This window comes from Lissotriton helveticus, chromosome 6 (genome assembly GCF_964261635.1).
Source record: "Lissotriton helveticus chromosome 6, aLisHel1.1, whole genome shotgun sequence".
Lineage (NCBI taxonomy): Eukaryota > Metazoa > Chordata > Amphibia > Caudata > Salamandridae > Lissotriton > Lissotriton helveticus.
The window spans coordinates 54,861,931-54,879,764 of NC_136067.1; the positions used below are offsets into that span (position 1 = coordinate 54,861,931).

At 51.8% G+C, this 17,834-nt stretch overlaps 1 protein-coding gene across 2 annotated transcripts in view; it reads left to right on the forward strand.

Moving 5' to 3' along the window:
- The window catches only part of BTBD9 (BTB domain containing 9), a 751,707-nt gene that overhangs the window by 436,959 nt on the left and 296,914 nt on the right, over positions 1 to 17,834 (forward strand). For both annotated transcript variants that reach the window (XM_078647358.1, XM_078647359.1), the window contains one exon: positions 2,567 to 2,676. In XM_078647358.1, the coding sequence (XP_078503484.1) occupies positions 2,567 to 2,676 (110 nt within the window). The remainder of the gene's footprint in view (positions 1 to 2,566; positions 2,677 to 17,834) is intronic.

A 17,834-nucleotide genomic window follows, 5' to 3' on the forward strand; every position in this document is an offset into this window, starting at 1 on the left:
GGGTCCATGGGGGCCCCTGAGTGGATTGACTTCATTGTCTTCAGTGTGTCTTCGGTGGTGAGGGCTGTCCAGTCATCAATCGCTGGTTTCCGGGTGTCGGGGGTGGTTGGTGAGGGTTCAGTGTGTTGGTTGTCTTCGTCGAAGTTGTCGTAAATGCTCTTGATTTTGTGGTGGAAAAAGATGCTGAGTTTGTCGCAGAGGTCTTGTGAGGGAGGGATGTCGGTAGACTCGCTGGTGGGTTGGGCGAACTCCTTGATGATGCTGAAGAGTTCCTTGCTGTTGTGTGCGTGGGTGGAGATTCTGTCTTCAATCGCTTTTTTCCTCGTTTCTCTGATGAGTTGATGGTGGGCGTTGGTGGCGGCTCTGAAGTTGTTGTGGGCTTCTGTGGATTTGGTGTTTCTCCAGGCCTTTTCAAAGCGGCGGCATGTGCGCCTGGACTCTTGAAGTTCGGTGGTAAACCATCTGGCTTTCTTGGCACGGGTATTGTTGTTTTTCTTGAGGGGGGCTATGGTGTTGGTGCTGTCCGAGATCCATCTATGCAGGGTTCGGGCTGCGGTGTTGGGGTCGTCGTTTTCCGCGATGGTTGGGGTGGAGTTGTTGAGTGAGGAGGTGAGCTGTTCATCGGTGATTTTGGTCCAGTTTCTTTGTGGAAGCAGGTGCTGGTGTCTGTGGATGGTGGGTGTTCTGAAGGTGAAGTGGACGCAACGATGGTCGGTCCATGTGAGTTCGGTGGTGTGGCTGAAGGTGATGGAGTTTCCTGTAGTGAAGAGGGGGTCGAGGGTGTGTCCTGCTGAGTGCGTGGGCTCGGTCACGATCTGGCGGAGTCCAATGGTGTGGAGGTTGTCCAGGAGGGATGTGGTGTTGGGGTCCAGTTGATTGTCGAGGTGGAAGTTGAGGTCTCCCAGCAGGGTGTAGTTGGTGGATGCGATGGCCTGCGGGGAGATAATGTCCGTGATGGAGTTGGCGAAGGGTCCGCGGGGTCCAGGGGGTCGGTAGATGAGGGTTCCTCGGAGGGCGGCGGTGGGGCTGGCCAGTATCTTGAAGTGAAGGTGTTCCATCAGTTCTGTGGACTCGTCAGGGAGTGTGCTCAGGCGGAGGCTGGATTTGTGGATGATGGCGATTCCTCCTCCTGGGTGGATGGGGCGGTCCTTCCTGGAGATCTTGTATCCTTGGGGGATGGGGATGGGGATGGCGATGGCGATGTCCGGTCCCGAGGTGGTGTTGGTCCAGGTTTCGGTGAAGAATGCTACTTCTGGGGTTGTGCTGTCGAGGAGGTCCCAGATTTCTGTGGCGTGTTTGTGGAGGGATCGGACGTTGAGGAGGATGCATTGCAGGGTCTTTGGTTCGGTTGTGTTCTTGTGGGGGGGTTGTGCTGGATCCGTGTTCTTGGCGGTGCTGCAGGTGTGCCGGCAGCGGTGACAGCTGAAGGGTCCATGGGTGTCGGCTGGTGATGCTAGCTTGCAGTTGTTGTTGCAGCCTGGGTTGAGTGCGTGGAGTGCTGCTGGGTCGTAGCGTTGGCGGGACGGAGGTCCAGGGTTCCTGGTGCTGGTCCCGGACGGGTCGCAGACGGGCGCAGACGTGCTTGCCTTTGACGCGCCTTCGGTGCACCAGCGGCGCGCAGTGGCCGCCATTAAGTAGGGGTCGGGGAGGGCTGGACAGCTGGGAGGCGGGAGCGGGGAGGGGAGCTGGATTGGGCCGGTCGTGCTGGGGGGGGGAGGGGCCGCGGGGGCAGCGGGGGCAGCGGCGGGGAAAGGTAAAGGGAGGAAAGAAGGGATAAAGAAAAGAGGGAAAATAAGCAGAAATAAGGCACAAAAGAGCAGAGATGCAGAAAAGAGCAGAAAGGTGAAAGATAGAAAGGGTAAAAAAACGAGTGAAAACGAGTGAAGGAGCAGAGGGAGAGAAAGGGAAAACGGGCAGAAATAAGGCACAAAAGAGCAGAGGTGCAGAAAGGTGAAAGATAGAAAGGGGAGAAAAACGAGTGAAGGAGCAGAAAGAAAGAAAGGAGACAGAGGTCCACTGGACCACCAGGGATGAGGCGCAGGGAAACCTGCGGGTGGAGGAGGGCCTCGATCACCAACACTCAAGAGTGCAGGGGCAGGGGCACCTCACTTAATGGTGGAGCTGCGAGGGTGGGAGAGCAATTTCACTGACAATGAGTCAGTGGTCTTGCTCTGCTGAAAGGCTGGCTTCACGGTTCAAAGCTTCCAAGGTAAGTGAGGTATCCGAGGAGTGAATTAAGAGACGACAGCCTAGTGGGAGTCGGGAGAGGGGCTGAGGGGGCAGGTAGGGTGGAACTTGAGGTCTAGCTGACTCTCCCCTGACCTTCAAACTGCTAAGGCACGGTTTGTGGTACATCCACGTTGTTGCAGAATTATGTTGGAAGGCAGGCTGTAGTAAGACCTACTGTTTACAGCGCTCAGAAACATCAAAAACTGAACTCTTCAGCACTATATAAATACGATGCATTTTCTTATTTTTGTCTTGCTATTATGATTTTTAGATGTTGGCTACTCTCCACTGGAGCACCACATATCACCCCTAAATACTTCTGTTCTTCTTCCCATAGGTACATACGAATTGTTGGGACGCATAACACCGTGAACAAGGTTTTCCACCTCGTGGCTTTTGAATGCACATTCACTCACAAAACCTTCACTCTGGAAAAGGGCCTTATTGGTGAGTGACAACAACTTTCATTTCCTTTGCCGTGGCCCTTATGAGCAACAATTCTTTTTAATTCCTATCCTTATTGTACCAGTGCATGAGCTCTCAATAGTAACACTTTGCTGTTTCATTGTTACCACTGTAGACCGCATTTTCACTTAATTTCATATGTATTAAAGCTTAGATTGTTTCTTACGGCTTGGTTCCAGGCAGTGGCCTTGCACCACTCAGATGCCATCCCCATCCATTTTGCCTTCACCATCCATCCATTTTTTAGGGTGGTCGGTGCATCAAGGGTATGTTCTGCCCAATTACATTTTAATTGGCTGTTTGGCCCTAGTAGAGTGAGCCGCCCTTTTGATATCAATCAATCAATCAATCAATAATATTTGTAAAGCGTGCTACTCACCCGCTAGGGTCTCAAGGCGCTGAGGGGGGTGGCTGCTACTGCTGGAAAACCCAGGTCTTGAGTTGCTTCCTGAAGGAGAGATGGTCCTGGGTGAGTCGTAGGTGGGTGGGTTGGTTGTTCCAGGTCTTGGCCGCCAGGTAGGTGAAGGATCTTCCTCCGGTGGTGGTTCTGCGGATCCGTGGGACGGTGGCGAGGGTGAGGCTGGCGGAGTGGAGCTGGCGGGTTGGTGTGTAGAACGTGAGGCGGTTGTTAAGGTATTTGGGGCCCAAGTCGTGGAGAGCCTTGTGTGCGTGGGTGAGGAGTCTGAACGTTATCCTCTTGCTGACGGGGAGCCAGTGCAGGTCCCTCAGGTGGGAGGAGATCTGGCTGTGTCGGGGGATGTCCAGGACGAGTCGTGCTGAGGCGTTCTGGATGCGCTGGAGTCTTTTCTGTAGTTTGGCAGTGGTCCCAGCGTAGGAGTTCCCGTAGTCCAGACGGCTGGTGACTAGGGCCTGGGTGACTGTCTTCCTGGTTGCAGTGGGGATCCAGCGGAAGATCTTACGGAGCATGCGGAGGGTGTTGAAGCAGGAGGAAGTAACGGCGTTAACTTGCCTGGTCATTGTGAGGGAGGAGTCAAGGATGAAGCCCAGGTTGTGTGCGTGGTCCGTGGGCTTGGGAGGGGAGCCCAGAGCAGGGGGCCACCAGGAGTCGTCCCAGGCGGAGATGGATGGGCCGAGGATGAGGACTTTCGTCTTGTCTGAGTTCAGTTTTAGTTGGCTGAGCTTCATCCAGTCCGCGATGTTTTTCATTCCGTCCTGGAAGCTGGCTTTGGCGGAGGCGGGGTCGTTGCTGAGGGAGAGGATCAGTTGGGTATCGTCGGCGTTGGAGATGATGTTGAGGTTATGCTTGCGTGCGATGGCTGCGAGGGGGCTCATGTAGACATTGAAGAGGGTGGGGCTGAGCGAGGAGCCTTGAGGTACGCCGCAGATGATCTTGGAGGCTTCTGCGAGGAAGGGCGGGAGACTCACTCTTTGGGTTCTGTCGGAGAGGAAGGAGGTGATCCATTCCAGGGCCTATCCTTGGATCCCGGCGTGGCGGAGGCGGGTTGTCAGGGTGTGGTGGCAGACCGTGTCGAATGCAGCCGAAAGGTCGAGCAGGATGAGGGCGGCGGTCGACCGATGTTGAGTGCGAGGAGGGTGGCGGCGTCGTATCTCCGTCGGGTTGGCTGGCTCCTGCGAGGTCCAGGGGTTCCGGCGCTGGTGCGGTCCAGGCATGGACGGGCGTACACGGGCTTGCCTTTGGCGCGCCATCGGCGCTCTCGCTGCGCGTACGCGCGGTCCACGCCATTTATGGCGAAGTGGAAGGGAGGAGCAGCTGGGAGGCGGGAGCGGGGCGGCGAATGGGGAGCGGGAGAGAAGAAGAAGGGGGCGGGCCGCAGGGGAGCAGCGGCGGGATGCGGAGGGGGGTGGGAAAGAGCGGGAAAAACGATGCGGGGAGAGCGAGGACAAGCCTGGCGAGCAGCGCCCAAGGATAGGCAGCAGGCAGAGAGTCCAAGAGCAGACAGCAGAGGTGGGATCAGGGCACACAGGGGCCGTGCGGTGAGTGGAGTGACTGGGTCAAGGGTCACCTCTTCTAGTATACAGAGGAGACTCCATTTATTCTCCCATCCTCCCACACAGGATCTATCCATGCTTGAAGGCTGTTGACTGGTGAATGTGTGAGAACTGTCTTACATGGAGATCATGGTGGCTGGGGCACCTCCCTCTGGCCTGGGGCGGGTGCATGATTTATCCATCCTCGAGGAACTTTTATAACAAAGGCCACGTTTGTGGATTACACGGTTTATTATCTGGGAGCAAACGTTAGGTGTATCCAGAGGCTTCCGTGGATACAGAATGCGGTGGCACGCTTGGTGCTGATTCTGCCTAAGAGATCTTTTTCTAAGAAGGCTCTGGAGACGCTACATTGGCTGCCGATTAGGGAACGGGTGCTGTTTAAAGCCCTTTGTGTTAGTCATCGGATTACACAGGGGAAAGGGCCCAATTATCTTCTAAACCTTCTAACCCTAATCAACCCGACCCAGCAACTTAGATCTAGCGGGGCAGGATTGGTAAAGGTTCCTAAGATCAGAAGAGCGAGAATGGAAGGGCGTTCGTTTAGCTTTCTGGCAGCACAACAATGGAACAGACTACCTTTGAGGCTCCGATTGGAAACCTCGGAGCTGGCATTCCGCAAATATCGAGAACTTACTTGTTTCCCAGAAGGTAGGCCGGGGTTGGGAACTAGGGTTGGGAACTAGGGTTGGGTTGAAATGCTGGCAATGGTGGGTTTTGATAGGCCTGTACTATAGCGCGGGGACACACTAGCCTAGTGTAACCAGCCAGGCGCTTTATAAACTCAGTTTATTATTATTATTAAAGAGAATCTTTGAGTTGTTGATCCACGCACACCAAGTGAAAGCTTGCATGGTCCCCGCATGACTTTTCCAACAGTGCCTGCTTGTCCTACCACCGAACATTAATTGGAATCAACAGTGTCCCTAAGTAGTCACAGGAGCATGTGACACCCACTTCCTGCTCCTCTCACCGATCTGTTAGTGGATTTTGTGCACCTGCGTCTGTGGCTCCCCCGACAGTATATTAAAGAAAGGCCGTTTGTTTGGACAATATATTAAGCTTTTCTCAACACACAAATCTCTGTAGCCCGCTCACCTCTTGCAGGAGGGTGGCTTTTTTCTGTACTAGTGGCAAAGCATCAGAAGGCCTTACCCTTTAACGTGTATGCAGGGCAATTTCACTCCAGGATTGGTTCAAATTATCTTTGTTTCCGCAGAGATATACTGATTTGCTAAATCTGTAAATATTCATGTTGTTGTTCATTCACGCATGCTCCAGGAAACCACATTTTTGGTGACCGTTCTGCTCTATAAAGATCCCAGAGTGATGTGTACTTTTTCCTCGATGGCCCTGGTCAGGAGGTCTGAAAAACACACGTAATCGGTCCCAATGATCATCTCTTCTACTAAACAGGGTATCCCTCCTACTCTGATTGGATTTTACTGGCCTTTATCCCCCTGGGTTACTATGGCTACGGGGTAGGTCTTACAAGTACACATCACTCAAGTTAACTCGAGCCTCAGCATCACAAAATGGATGCTGCCACCACAGACACAAGTCTGACCTCCTGCTGCTGGGAGTCCTTCCAGCGAGGGAGGCCTGGACAAAGGGTTTCCTGCCTTTGGAGGTGCTAGCACCACCCCAGACAGGATTTTGTGTATTGAGGTAGGGAGGCCTGAAGCACAAGTTACTACTTGTGTAACGATATATCTGTAAGAGACATTAGTTAGTGATAGATTCCTTACCTTAGAATATCCCCAGGCGTCAGACTAGATCCGGAAATTTTTCACGTAGCAGTACCCTTGCGCGTCGGTAGGCGTCGTCTGCGGCTCCGCGTCCATCGTCGTGGGCGCCGTGATGACGTCGTCGGAGTACTTAGACGCCGCCTCCACGTGCTGACGTCAGTTCTTAGACACAGCTTTTCCGCGCCAGAAGCGCTGAGCCATGTTAAAAACCAACACTGGTGCCATTGAAATTAGGGCCCTGAAAGGGGATAACCCTAACCCTAGATATTGGTTCGCAGAACGGGGAGGATGGGTGGGTCGGTAAGGAATCTATCACTAACTAATGTCTCTTACAGATATATCGTTACACAAGTAGTAACTTGTGCATCTGAAAGAGACACGTTAGTGATAGATTCCTTACCTTAGAATAGATACCCCAGCAATACCAACCCTGGTGGTGGGTCTGCGAACCAATAATCACACCAGAAAGTCCTGGAGGACAGAACGGCCAAAGAAGCCATCCCTCCGAACTTGGCTGTCGAGGCAGTAGTGTCTTGCAAACGTGTGCAGCGAGGCCCACGTAGCTGCCTGACAGATATCCTGTAAGGGCACTCCCCTGCCCAGGGCAGTTGTAGTCGCCGTGGCTCGGGTGGAATGAGCCCGCAATCCAACAGGGGGCTCCTTTTTAGCCAAGGAGTAACATGCCTGGATACACAAGATGATCCACCGGGAGATGTTCCTCTTGTGCACCGCTTTCCCCTTCTTAGCGCCCACGTAACCAACAAAGAGTTGGTCATCCACCCGGAACTGGCGTGTGCGATCCAAATAGAATGAGAGCGCACGTTTTGGGTCCAGACGGTGGAGCCGCTCTTCCTCTTTAGAGGGATGCGGTGGTGGAAAGAAGGTAGGCAAGGTGATAGACTGCCCGATGTGGAAGGCTGTGACGACCTTGGGCAGGAAAGATGGCTTAGTACGCAACACAACCTTGTCCGGATGGACAGAAAGGAAAGGAGGAGTACAAGAAAGGGCCTGGAGCTCACTCACTCTCCTGGCAGAGGTGATGGCAACCAGGAAAGCAGTCTTCAAAGTAAGAAGGCGGAGAGGACAGTTGTGAAGTGGCTCAAAAGGAGCGCACATCAGAAACGTAAGAACAAGGTTCAAGTCCCACTGAGGCATCACAAACGGAACAGGAGGGAACGTGTGTGAGATGCCTTTAAGAAAACGATTTACAATAGGCGACTTGAACAAAGAATGTTGATCAGGCAGCCTTAGAAAGGCTGAAAGGGCAGAAAGGTAGCCCTTGATAGTGCCCAGAGCAGAGCCCTGCTGGGCAAGAGAAAGAAGGAAGACCAGAACCTCAGAGAGAGGGGCAGCAAGAGGATCCACAGCCTTTGCTGTGCACCATGCCACAAATCTGTTCCACCTGCAGGCGTATACCGACTTCGTGGAGGGACGCCTGGCTGCCAGAATGACGTTACAGACTTCAGGAGGCAAGTCAAATGGCCTCAACTGTCGCCGCTCAATCTCCAAGCATGGAGGTGGAGACTAGACAGGTTCGGGTGGAGGACCGTCCCCTGCTGCTGCGACAGAAGGTCCTCCTGAAGAGGCAGACGAACCGGGGGATCGACTGACATACTGAGTAGCTCTGGATACTAGTACCTTCGTGCCCAGTCCGGAGCCACAAGGATGACTTGTGCCCGGTCGCGCTTGATCTTCTTCAGCACTCTGGGCAGAAGTGGTATAGGCGGAAAGGCGTACAATAGACCGCAACTCCACTCGCGACGAAAAGCGTCTCCGAGCGAGTGCCGCCTTGGAAATTCCAACGCACAGAACTGATGACATTGCGCGTTCTCTTCGGTGGTGAATAGATCTAACCAAGGCTCTCCCCATCGCTGAAAGAGGCCTTGCGCCACGTCCGAGTCAAGACGCCATTCGTGATCCATCAAGCACCGATGGCCTAGCTCGTCCGCCCTGGCGTTCAGAGAACCTGCCAGGTGTTGAGCCACCAGGGTCACGCCCTGGCGTTCCAGCCACTGCCAGAGGCGCAGAGCCTCCTGGCAAAGGGTCCACGACCCCACCCCGCCCTGTTTGTTGCAGTACCACATGGCGGTGGTGTTGTCCGTGAACACCTGCACTACACTCCCCCGGACAGAGGGGAAGAATGCTTTCAGTGCTAGACGAATCGCCCGTAACTCCAACAGGTTGATGTGGAGACCGGATGCCTCTGATCTCCGCCTCTCCCATGTGGCCTCCCCAGCCCTGAAGGGACGCATCCGTCACAACTACGTGCTCCGGTTGGGGAAGGGAGAGGGATCTGCCGCTGACCCAATCGCGGTCCGTGAGCCACCACTGCAGTTGTCTCGCAGTGCCCTCCGGGATCAGGACGTGGTCGGACAGGTTGCCCTGATTCTGGGCCCACTGAAAATTCAGGTCCCACTGCAGAGCCCGCATCCGCCACCTGGCGTGATGCACCAGTAGGATGTAGGAGGCCATCAGCCCCAGAAGCCGCAGCGTCAACCTGACCGAGACCCGGGATAAAGGCTGAAAGAGTGGAATCAGAGCCTGAATATCCCGACCCCCTGTTCGGGGGGATAAACCCGAAACTGCGCTGAGTCCAGAACTGCTCCGATGAAGAGGAGCTTCTGAGAGGGGCACAGGTGTGACTTCGGCACATTGAGGGAGAACCCCAGCTGGTGCAGGAGGTCTGCCGTTGTCTGGAGGTGGCTGACGACTGTTTGGGACCAGCCCGCCTTCAACAACCAGTCGTCGAGGTAGGGAAAGACTGAAACCCCTAACCTGCGCAGATGAGCTGCGACCACCGCCATCACCTTTGTGAACACCCGTGGGGCGCTGGTAAGGCCGAAGGGGAGCACGGTATACTGAAAGTGCTCGTGGCCAACCGTGAACCGCAGGTAGCGCCGGTGGGCCGGTAGGACGGGGATGTGGAAATAAGCGTCCTGCAAGTCCAACGCTACCATCCAGTCTCCTGGGTTCAGGGCAGCTAAGACCTGAGCCAGTGTTAGCATTTTGAACTTCTCCTTCCGGAGGAAGCCGTTGACGTTCCGTAGGTCCAAGATAGGGCGTAGGCCCCCTTTGCCCTTCTTGGGTACCAGAAAGTAGTGGGAGTAGCAACCACACCCTACTTCTGGCTCAGGAACGCGCTCGATGGCCCCCTTGGCCAAGAGGGCCGTAACTTCCTCCTGCAGAAGCCGCAAATGATCCCGCGATACTCGGTGGTACTGTGGTGGCATTGCTGGAGGGGTCGCCTCGAAGGGGAGGGAGTAGCCCCTTCGGACGATTTGCAGCACCCACCTGTCCGACATGACAGTGCGCCAGTGGAGGAGGTGATGGCGAACCCTGCCCCCGACTGGCGTCACATGGGCCTGAAAGCACGGACTAGGAGGGTTTTGAGGCGGATGCTGCGGGGGAAGGTGTGGACTGACCTCGCCGTTGTCCCCGACCGCCACCACGGCGGTTCCCATGGCCGCCACCGCGTTGGGTATTACACTGTGGAGCGTGGCTGGCAGCACATGTGGGTACACCCCTTCCGTGGCCACGAAAGGAGTGAAAGGCGTCCGATTGCTGGTGCGGGGCCGAGAGGCCCAAGGACTTGGCCGTAGCCCTGGAGTCCTTAAAGCGCTCAAACGCATGGTCTGCCTTGTCGCCAAAAAGGCGACGGCCATCAAACGGCATGTCCATGAGTGTATTCTGGACATCAGCCGAGAAGTTGGCGGACCTCAACCAGGCGTGGCGACGAATCGCCACCGTCATTGCCATCGCTCTGCCCAGAGAGTCAGTGGTATCCAGTCCACACCGGATCGAATAACGTGCCGCATCTCGGCCTTCCACAAGGGCCTGGCCGAGTTTAGCCCGTACCTCCAACGGGCATTCTGGCAGCACGTCCGCGACCGTGTCCCACAGAGAGTGGGTGTAACGGCCCAAGAGGCACGCGGTGTCCCAGACTCAGGGAGGAGAATACCTTCTTGCCGTATTGCTCGTACCTCTTGGATTCCCTGTCCGGCGGTGCCGACGGGAATGCGGTCTGGGAATTGGAGGCCTGGATCACCAGGTTCTCAGGGATGGGGTGGGTGTACAGGAAACAAGGGTCGCCCGGGGCCAGGCGGTGGCGTCTGGCCACGTTCCTATCTACAGGCGAACCTGTAGCGGGCTTGGACCAAGTGCCCAAAAGAACGTCGGTCAAGGCCTCGTTAAACAGCAGCAGAGGCTCGGCTGAGCATGACTGCGGCTTAAGGACCTCAGTGAGGAGGTTAGTCCTCACGGCCGCGATGGGGAGCTCAAGGCCCAAGGCCTTGGCCGCCCTCATCAACACCACACTATAGGTTGCCCCCTCCTCCGTAGCCACGGTAGGAGGTGAGACAAAGCCAGTGTCTGGCGAAGTGTCCAGACCACTGGCGTCCCCAAGGTCACCTGTCCAGTCCTCCTGGGACTGACACTCACGTGTCAGAGGGTCCTCAGACCCCTCCCAATACTCCTCATCACCCATCTCCTGGTACTCGGGGTTAGAAAATGATGGGGCCGGTTCATTGGAAAGTAAACTCTCCGAACGGCGTCTGAAGCGGCGCCGCTCCGGCGCCGGAACCGGGTCGAGGGAGGCATCGGGGACAGCGCCGCCCGAGAACGGCGCCGGGTGTGACACCTGAGGGGTCGGTCGTTAAATCCACCGGCTGCGATCCGGAACCGGATCCAGCGGGGCCCTCCGGCGCCGGGCCCGAAGGCGCCGGCGGCGTCGGAGCCGAAGCACCCGACGGCATCGGGACAGAAGCCCCCGACCCGCTAGGCCCCCCAGACGGGTCTGCTGGGCCCGAAGGCGCCGCGGAGCCTGTCGGAGGAGAGAGGGACCTCATGGCCATGAGGAACCGCTCGATCTCCTCCGGCGCCGCTTTAGGCCCAGGGATCGGAGGGTATGAGGCCGGACGCGGCGCCTGCGACTCCGACGGAGCCACGTGGGCGGTGTCACCAGAACCCCCGGCCGCGTTGCGCGAGCGTCGGGGGGGAGTCGGAAGAGCGATGACGTCTCTTCAACTTCTTGTGCTTACCTGACGACTTCGACCCGGAGGAGTGATGTCAACTCCCGGAGCTCCGATGGCTCCTCTCCCGCGACCGGTCCCTCGACCTCCGTCCGGACCGGGACCGTTCTCGGCGCAGGGCCGACTGCCGGAGTTCGAGCCGCTTACGGGACCGCTCCCGCCTAGCCTTCGAAGTCAGAGCCCGACAGTCGGAGCAGGTCTTGTCGTCGTGATCGACGCCGAGGCAGTGGAGACACCGACGGTGAGGGTCGGTGACCGACATCAGTCGGTCGGAATCCTCACAGGGCTTGAAACCTGGCATCCCTACCGGCACCGTTCGGAGTCGAAGATTTCGAAAAAGGATGATCAGAAGATCAAAAAAGTTTAGTCAAAAAGTGACTACGGTACCACTTTTTCCGGATCTGCGCTGCTGGCGCGGAAAAAAGAAGAACTAAGGTGAGGAATCTATCACTAACGTGTCTCTTTCAGATAAGAGATATTCAATCTTTTGTAACTTTTAGCCTCACAGGTCAGCAACACACATGGTGGCAACCATTGCTTTCATGTTAGTGAAAGAAAGTTCTAATTCTTCATCCAAACAGGATGATGTTTGCGTGTTCCTACTCTTGCGTGCCCTGTGTGCTTTGCTCTTGGCAAGCAATCCAACCCATAGGCATGCGTTTGGCAAATGAGATGTCTGCTTAACTCTCCCCAGCTTTCAGGAATACACCGCTATTCTGTAATATTTCATCTTTGGGGCGAAGTCTGTTCCCTGTCAGTCCTCAGATGCCATTTCTTTATACTGCTTCTCTGTTCAGTCACTACTGTAATATTTGGACAGTTCACCGGAACAGAAAATTTACTCACGATGGGTGAAAACGAGACACTGTTGATTCTGGCACCGTTTTTGCAAACAAAATGACACAAATTGAAGCTTCATCTCCACTGGGGGAAAGGGAAGAGAGCTGGAAGACAGAAGACCCAGCTCGGCGCAGAGTCCCTGCCAGATGGTGTTTTTAATAAATGTATCAAGTTGGTATGAAGGATGATAATGAAGCTTTAAACTGGGTGGTGGCCAGCGCCCTCTGGAGGGGAAGAGGAGGGGCAGCAGACTGTTTCTATTTGATACAATTAGAGTCTCAAGAACCAGCCTGCGCTTGGATAATGCTTACTGAGCTTTCAAAGCACACTTCCTTGTACCGCCTGAACGAGCCCTGGAAAAAGCTCCTTTACTAATCATCCCCACGTACACCTGATAAAAAAAAATGCTGAAAACCAAAATATGGAAACTGTTGTGAGAAATAACAAAGTTATATATATATTATGACTAGTATCGGCTGGTAGGCAGAAACCCTGGAATTAATCGGGCAGACTTCTACACCGTTCTGAGTGACTGGCATCCCCTAGCTCAGGCACCTTTAAACTCAGGCTCCACGGATAAATCTATCGATAGCAAAAGGGAACAAGGATGCATGTCTTGGCCTTCTTGTAAATGTATGGATTAGTTATAGGAAGATGCTAGACCAGTCTGCATTCCTCATTGGCAGAGTTCTGAGGACACACCAGCATCTGGGTAAGGACTTGATTCGCTTGTCCGGGTACAGGAGCCCACATGTTCTGCCTCACTCAGCGCAGATAGCACAGCTATCCCTCACCTTTTGCAGATCTGCGCTTTGCTCTGCTGCCTGAGATCTAGCTTAGTGCAGACAGCAAAGCACCCCACACCTGCCTTAGACAGCAGAAATAGCCTACATTGGTTCTAGACAGCAAAGATCAGTTTCCCCAAGCTATCCCAGGATAGGTGTGCCTGTCTGATCACCTGTCCGATATGTTTGTCTGGGCAACTGGAAAAGCCTTGAGGAAAGAGAACCTCCAGAGACCAGTTTGGTGAAACAAGGAACATAGGTGACCAAGAGCTACACAGGATTCAATGATAAGAGAGACTCCGCCAACTAAACAACACTAATCTGGGATACGGTGATGATTTGGAACAGGTGCAGTTTACAGAATCACACAAAGGCGTATGGGCACCCAACAATTCCGTTTTCTTTTCACTCCTCTGTGTAAATTTGTTCTGAAGACCTTGATCCACGGCTTAATCTCTCGTTCTGTCACCGTTCTGAAGCCCCGTGGTTACCTGCATCTTACTGTTGGTTTTCTGGCCTGCCTTGACACCCGAAAATGAGGGTTGCTCTTGGAAAGATTTCTTTAGCACCAGGTGGTGTTTGCTTCTCATAGCGAATAAAAGGAAAAAAGGGAAGATCTCTCTCACTGTTCCCTGTCATGAGTTGGCTGAGTGTTATAAGCCAGACTACCTTCATGAGAGATGCTCTTATCTGCAAGGGTTATTTGTGGTTGCATGGATCCCTATCCTGATCCCTGAAAGCAGGAGACACACAGCAAGTGGAGTTTATAATGATTGGTTATGTATACTAGGCGACCGCCTTTACAGCCATGTTTTTACAAAGCAATGCCCTTACCACTGAATCTTTAGCATGCAATGTCTTGACAACACAAAGCTTTTAGTGTGTATATATACTTCTTTATATTCCCTGAAAAAAACAATGGTTAACCGCATGCACGCTAGCGGGTTTTCCCGCTGCGCGCTGGATTTAAAAAAACAAAAACGCGTTACGTGACAAAGCCAGCTCGTCATGCGCGTAGCGCAGGTAGCGTCCATGACGAGCTGGCTTTGTCATCCGCGCTGAAGGGGTTAAAGTAACGTTATAGTTAGGTGAATCTGCACTGACAACATTAACAGGTGGAGCTAAAAAAACCACAGAAAGTCACCAGTTATAGTTAGCAGAGCTAAGCCAACGTGCGAACCCTCCATGCACTGCTAGTTTGTGTTGTTTACATGGTGGCGGGTAACGAACATAGTACTTTTCTACCTAATTTTGAACAGCCTGGGTCTAGCTATTGGGTGTAAGTGTTTACAAAACGCATCATTGGTTTGTAGAGGTATTGAACACGTCATAAATCTTAGTATTGGAGAGTTACTGTGTGTGTAGGTGAGAGCTGACGATTTGTGTTCACTATGTTCCTCACAAGTATTTTTGATACAACAGAAAAAGTATCCAGCATGGCAAAGATTCTATGTACTACATGCTAAATATTGTGAGCAACCATGAGTTATTAGACCGAACCGTTTCAGCATTACAATTTCTACTTAACTAGGAAGGCTGTGTCCACCAGGTATTAAGTTATGCACATATGCTTGTTTTGCTTCAGAAGATAGGCTCTTTGTTAAGTTTTCACCACAGTATGAAGGCAGCAGGTAGTATAATCTTTGGCACCTTCAGGCGTTGCTTATTTTAAGCGAATAGCGCCTTTTTTGTCAGGTACTGCATAGAGTGGAGACAGTTCTTAGCAGATACGATTTGATGCTATGTTGTGTATTTCTCCTGAAAGTTTCACTCTCTGCAAACAGTCTGGTGCAGGGTAAACCCTCTACATACAATGAATACTGTTTACAGTACCCACTTCTCTACTCATATCAACTTCACTTCTCAATGTAGGTTTGGCGACTGTCAGGGGTTTGATACAGATAAAAGCTGTCCGTAGTAGGGCATTCCTTTTGGAACAGACGTTCAGTATTTTTAGGAACTTCGCTTTCTCTGAACAACTGTATGCATATTGAATACCATATGCAGTGAGGGTTTCCCATATACTTATGGTTGATTGTTAATGTTAAATATGCTACCCGTGAAGTATATAGCATAGGGTCAATGTGGCGCATAATCCATGCTTTCCACACCGAAGGGAGTTGTTTCTGTGATGGCATTAATGATGCCGTATATTCTTCTGAGCTATTTTGTACTTACATTCAGAGCTCTAATACTGTATCTGTTTACAGAGCAGTGTGTACAAAAGAAGTTTGAATGATCTCACCAGTGATGTCATTTGAAATGTAATCAGTGATGTCATAGATCCTGTCATGAGTGATGTAATATGGCAGGTCATAAGTACTGCATTGCGGGGGCGCACATCATATTTAGTTTTGTTTTTTCTATGGATTTCTAAGGTTTAACAAAAAAAATCTTATCATACCTAACTATAACGCTGCTTTAACCTTTGTTTTTTTCAGTGAATTTCTATGCTAAAGTAATATTTAATTACCAGACGTAAATGCAACCCCCTGCTGTGCATGGCCTTTGATTGTGCGTGGCGGGGGGTCAGCTGCATGGCCTAGCTGCTGCCAGCTCCCCACATGCAGCCAACCCCATGCTGTGCACATCCTTAAGCCATATCTGTGGTCATGCCCTGCGGTCAACCCCTCACATGCAACCAAGCCCACACTGTCACCATGCCCTGTTGCCCACTCCCGTAAAGGCAGCAAACCTCTCACTATGCAAGGCCTTGAGGGACCCTCCATCCCTTAGGGCTATACATACTAGCTAAGAGCAGAGGGTTTGCACAGCCCGTCCCTCCCCCAACCTCTTTAGGCCCTAGGGACCCTAATGTCAGTACCACACATATATGTTGATAGAGGGCGGGCCGCACGTCCCCCTCCCGGGGACTCTCATGTAAATAAAAGGGAGGGTGGCCGCGTACTCCCCCTCCATGAGCCTTCTTAGGCCATGAGGACCCATTTTCCCTGGACAGTTCTAAAAATGTAGGCAGTAGGAGGCCGCGTGGCCCCACACCCCGAGCGGTTATCGGCCCCAGGATCCCCATCCCCAGGGGCCCCCTATTTAAATAAAGGGAGGAGGTCCGCATGGCCACCTTCTTGAGCCTTGTTAGGCCCTAGCAACCCCATCCTCAGGGCCATTTCTAAAAGTAAAGGGTGGTGGGTCTTGACGCCAATCAGATAACTCTGATTTTAAGAGAACTTTCCCCCGTTTGACGAATCTCCGCAACTCTTTCCGAAAAGGAGCTACATTTTGAGTAGTTCTGCATGAAAGTTTTCGGCTGCGGTGTGTTGTTGTACTGGAGGAAGTAACAACGCTTTGCCTGGATTTATAGGGGCTTTATAGGGGCTTTGTACCCCACCGCAGACCGCCGTTTCAAAGTGGCTTGGGTCAGAGCGACAAAAATGTTTTCTAAAAAATAAATATATATATATATATATCTTATCTTAAATATGCATACCTTGTGTTGTAAAGGCATTTTTGTGATAGAGGCTTTGATTTGTAATGGCTTTGCATTTTAAAGGCATTGCGTAGTAAAGACTGTGGTAAAGTCATGCGATTTAACATCATACATATTTCGTAATGTACAATCAGTTCAAAAAGAGTGTGAATCGGAATGAGGAGAGTTATTATTGTTAGCGCAAAAGTCATAATATATATACGCCTGTTTATAAGACATTCTAAGTCATCTAATTCTGTAATCCTCACTGTGGCTATGTAATATATTTATGTGGTTTTAGAATTGGTCCTATGAACAAAACAATAGCTCCCTGGGTTCGCAATAGTATTCCATGCTTCAGACCCTTTTGTTTCGGGGTGTTTTTTTCAGTGAATAAGGAGAGCGCGGAGTTCAAATTTTCATATATCTACAGAAAGATTACTCGTGTTTTGAAGCACTTGAATTCTTAGTTAGTTTATTGAATTCTTGCTGTGGGTTCTAACCAAACCCATTTTTCCCAGGTAAATCTTGTTTTATTATTTCTTGTTACTCTAAACCATAAACATTAATATTTTCATGCAATGTGTTGACTTACAGTATCCAGTCAGAAGTCTTTTACCCCCTCTTGACATAGCTTACCAATACTATGACTGGCAAGGCATGCTTTGCTATACTTGGGGTCTGGGTTATTAGCTAATGGATCCCCTACTCACTAACAAATCTTTAATGTTATGTTATGTTTGTAAATTTCATACACAAGTTTTCCCCGATCCTGGAGATACATTTACTAGATACAAACATACCGACTTTCCAATTTCCAGTTTGATAAATCAAAATAATTTGTTCTACTTTCCAAGGTATTAGCAATTAATTTACATCCGTGAAACCCACCCATGTTTGCTAAATTGCATCATAGACAAATATAAACTATTCTTGTAAATGACATGCTGGTGAAAAATGCATATTACCCTTGGGTCTGCCAACTCTCTGATCCCCAAACTGTGGTATGGTTGCTTTCCAAGCTTGAATGACCTATTCCAGGATACTCATCAAAAAATTCAAACAAATATATCACTTTGGGCCTAGAAATAACACGTTTAATATTTGTAGTATTTTTAGTTCAGCGTACATCACATGCAATTTAGAAACAGCCTTACCACATAAGTCAGGGTGGGTGCGCCGTAGATGCAGTGGCAGCTTCTGAGCCATAGTGTTAGCCTTGCTGGAAATTTGAGGACTTTGCAGATTTTCGCTCTACGGCTCCCAAGGCAGCTGTCCTATTCAGCGACTAAAACCTCCGAAGGCCAGGTGCAGACGGGATGCTTGAATGGCAGGCGTGGCCTAA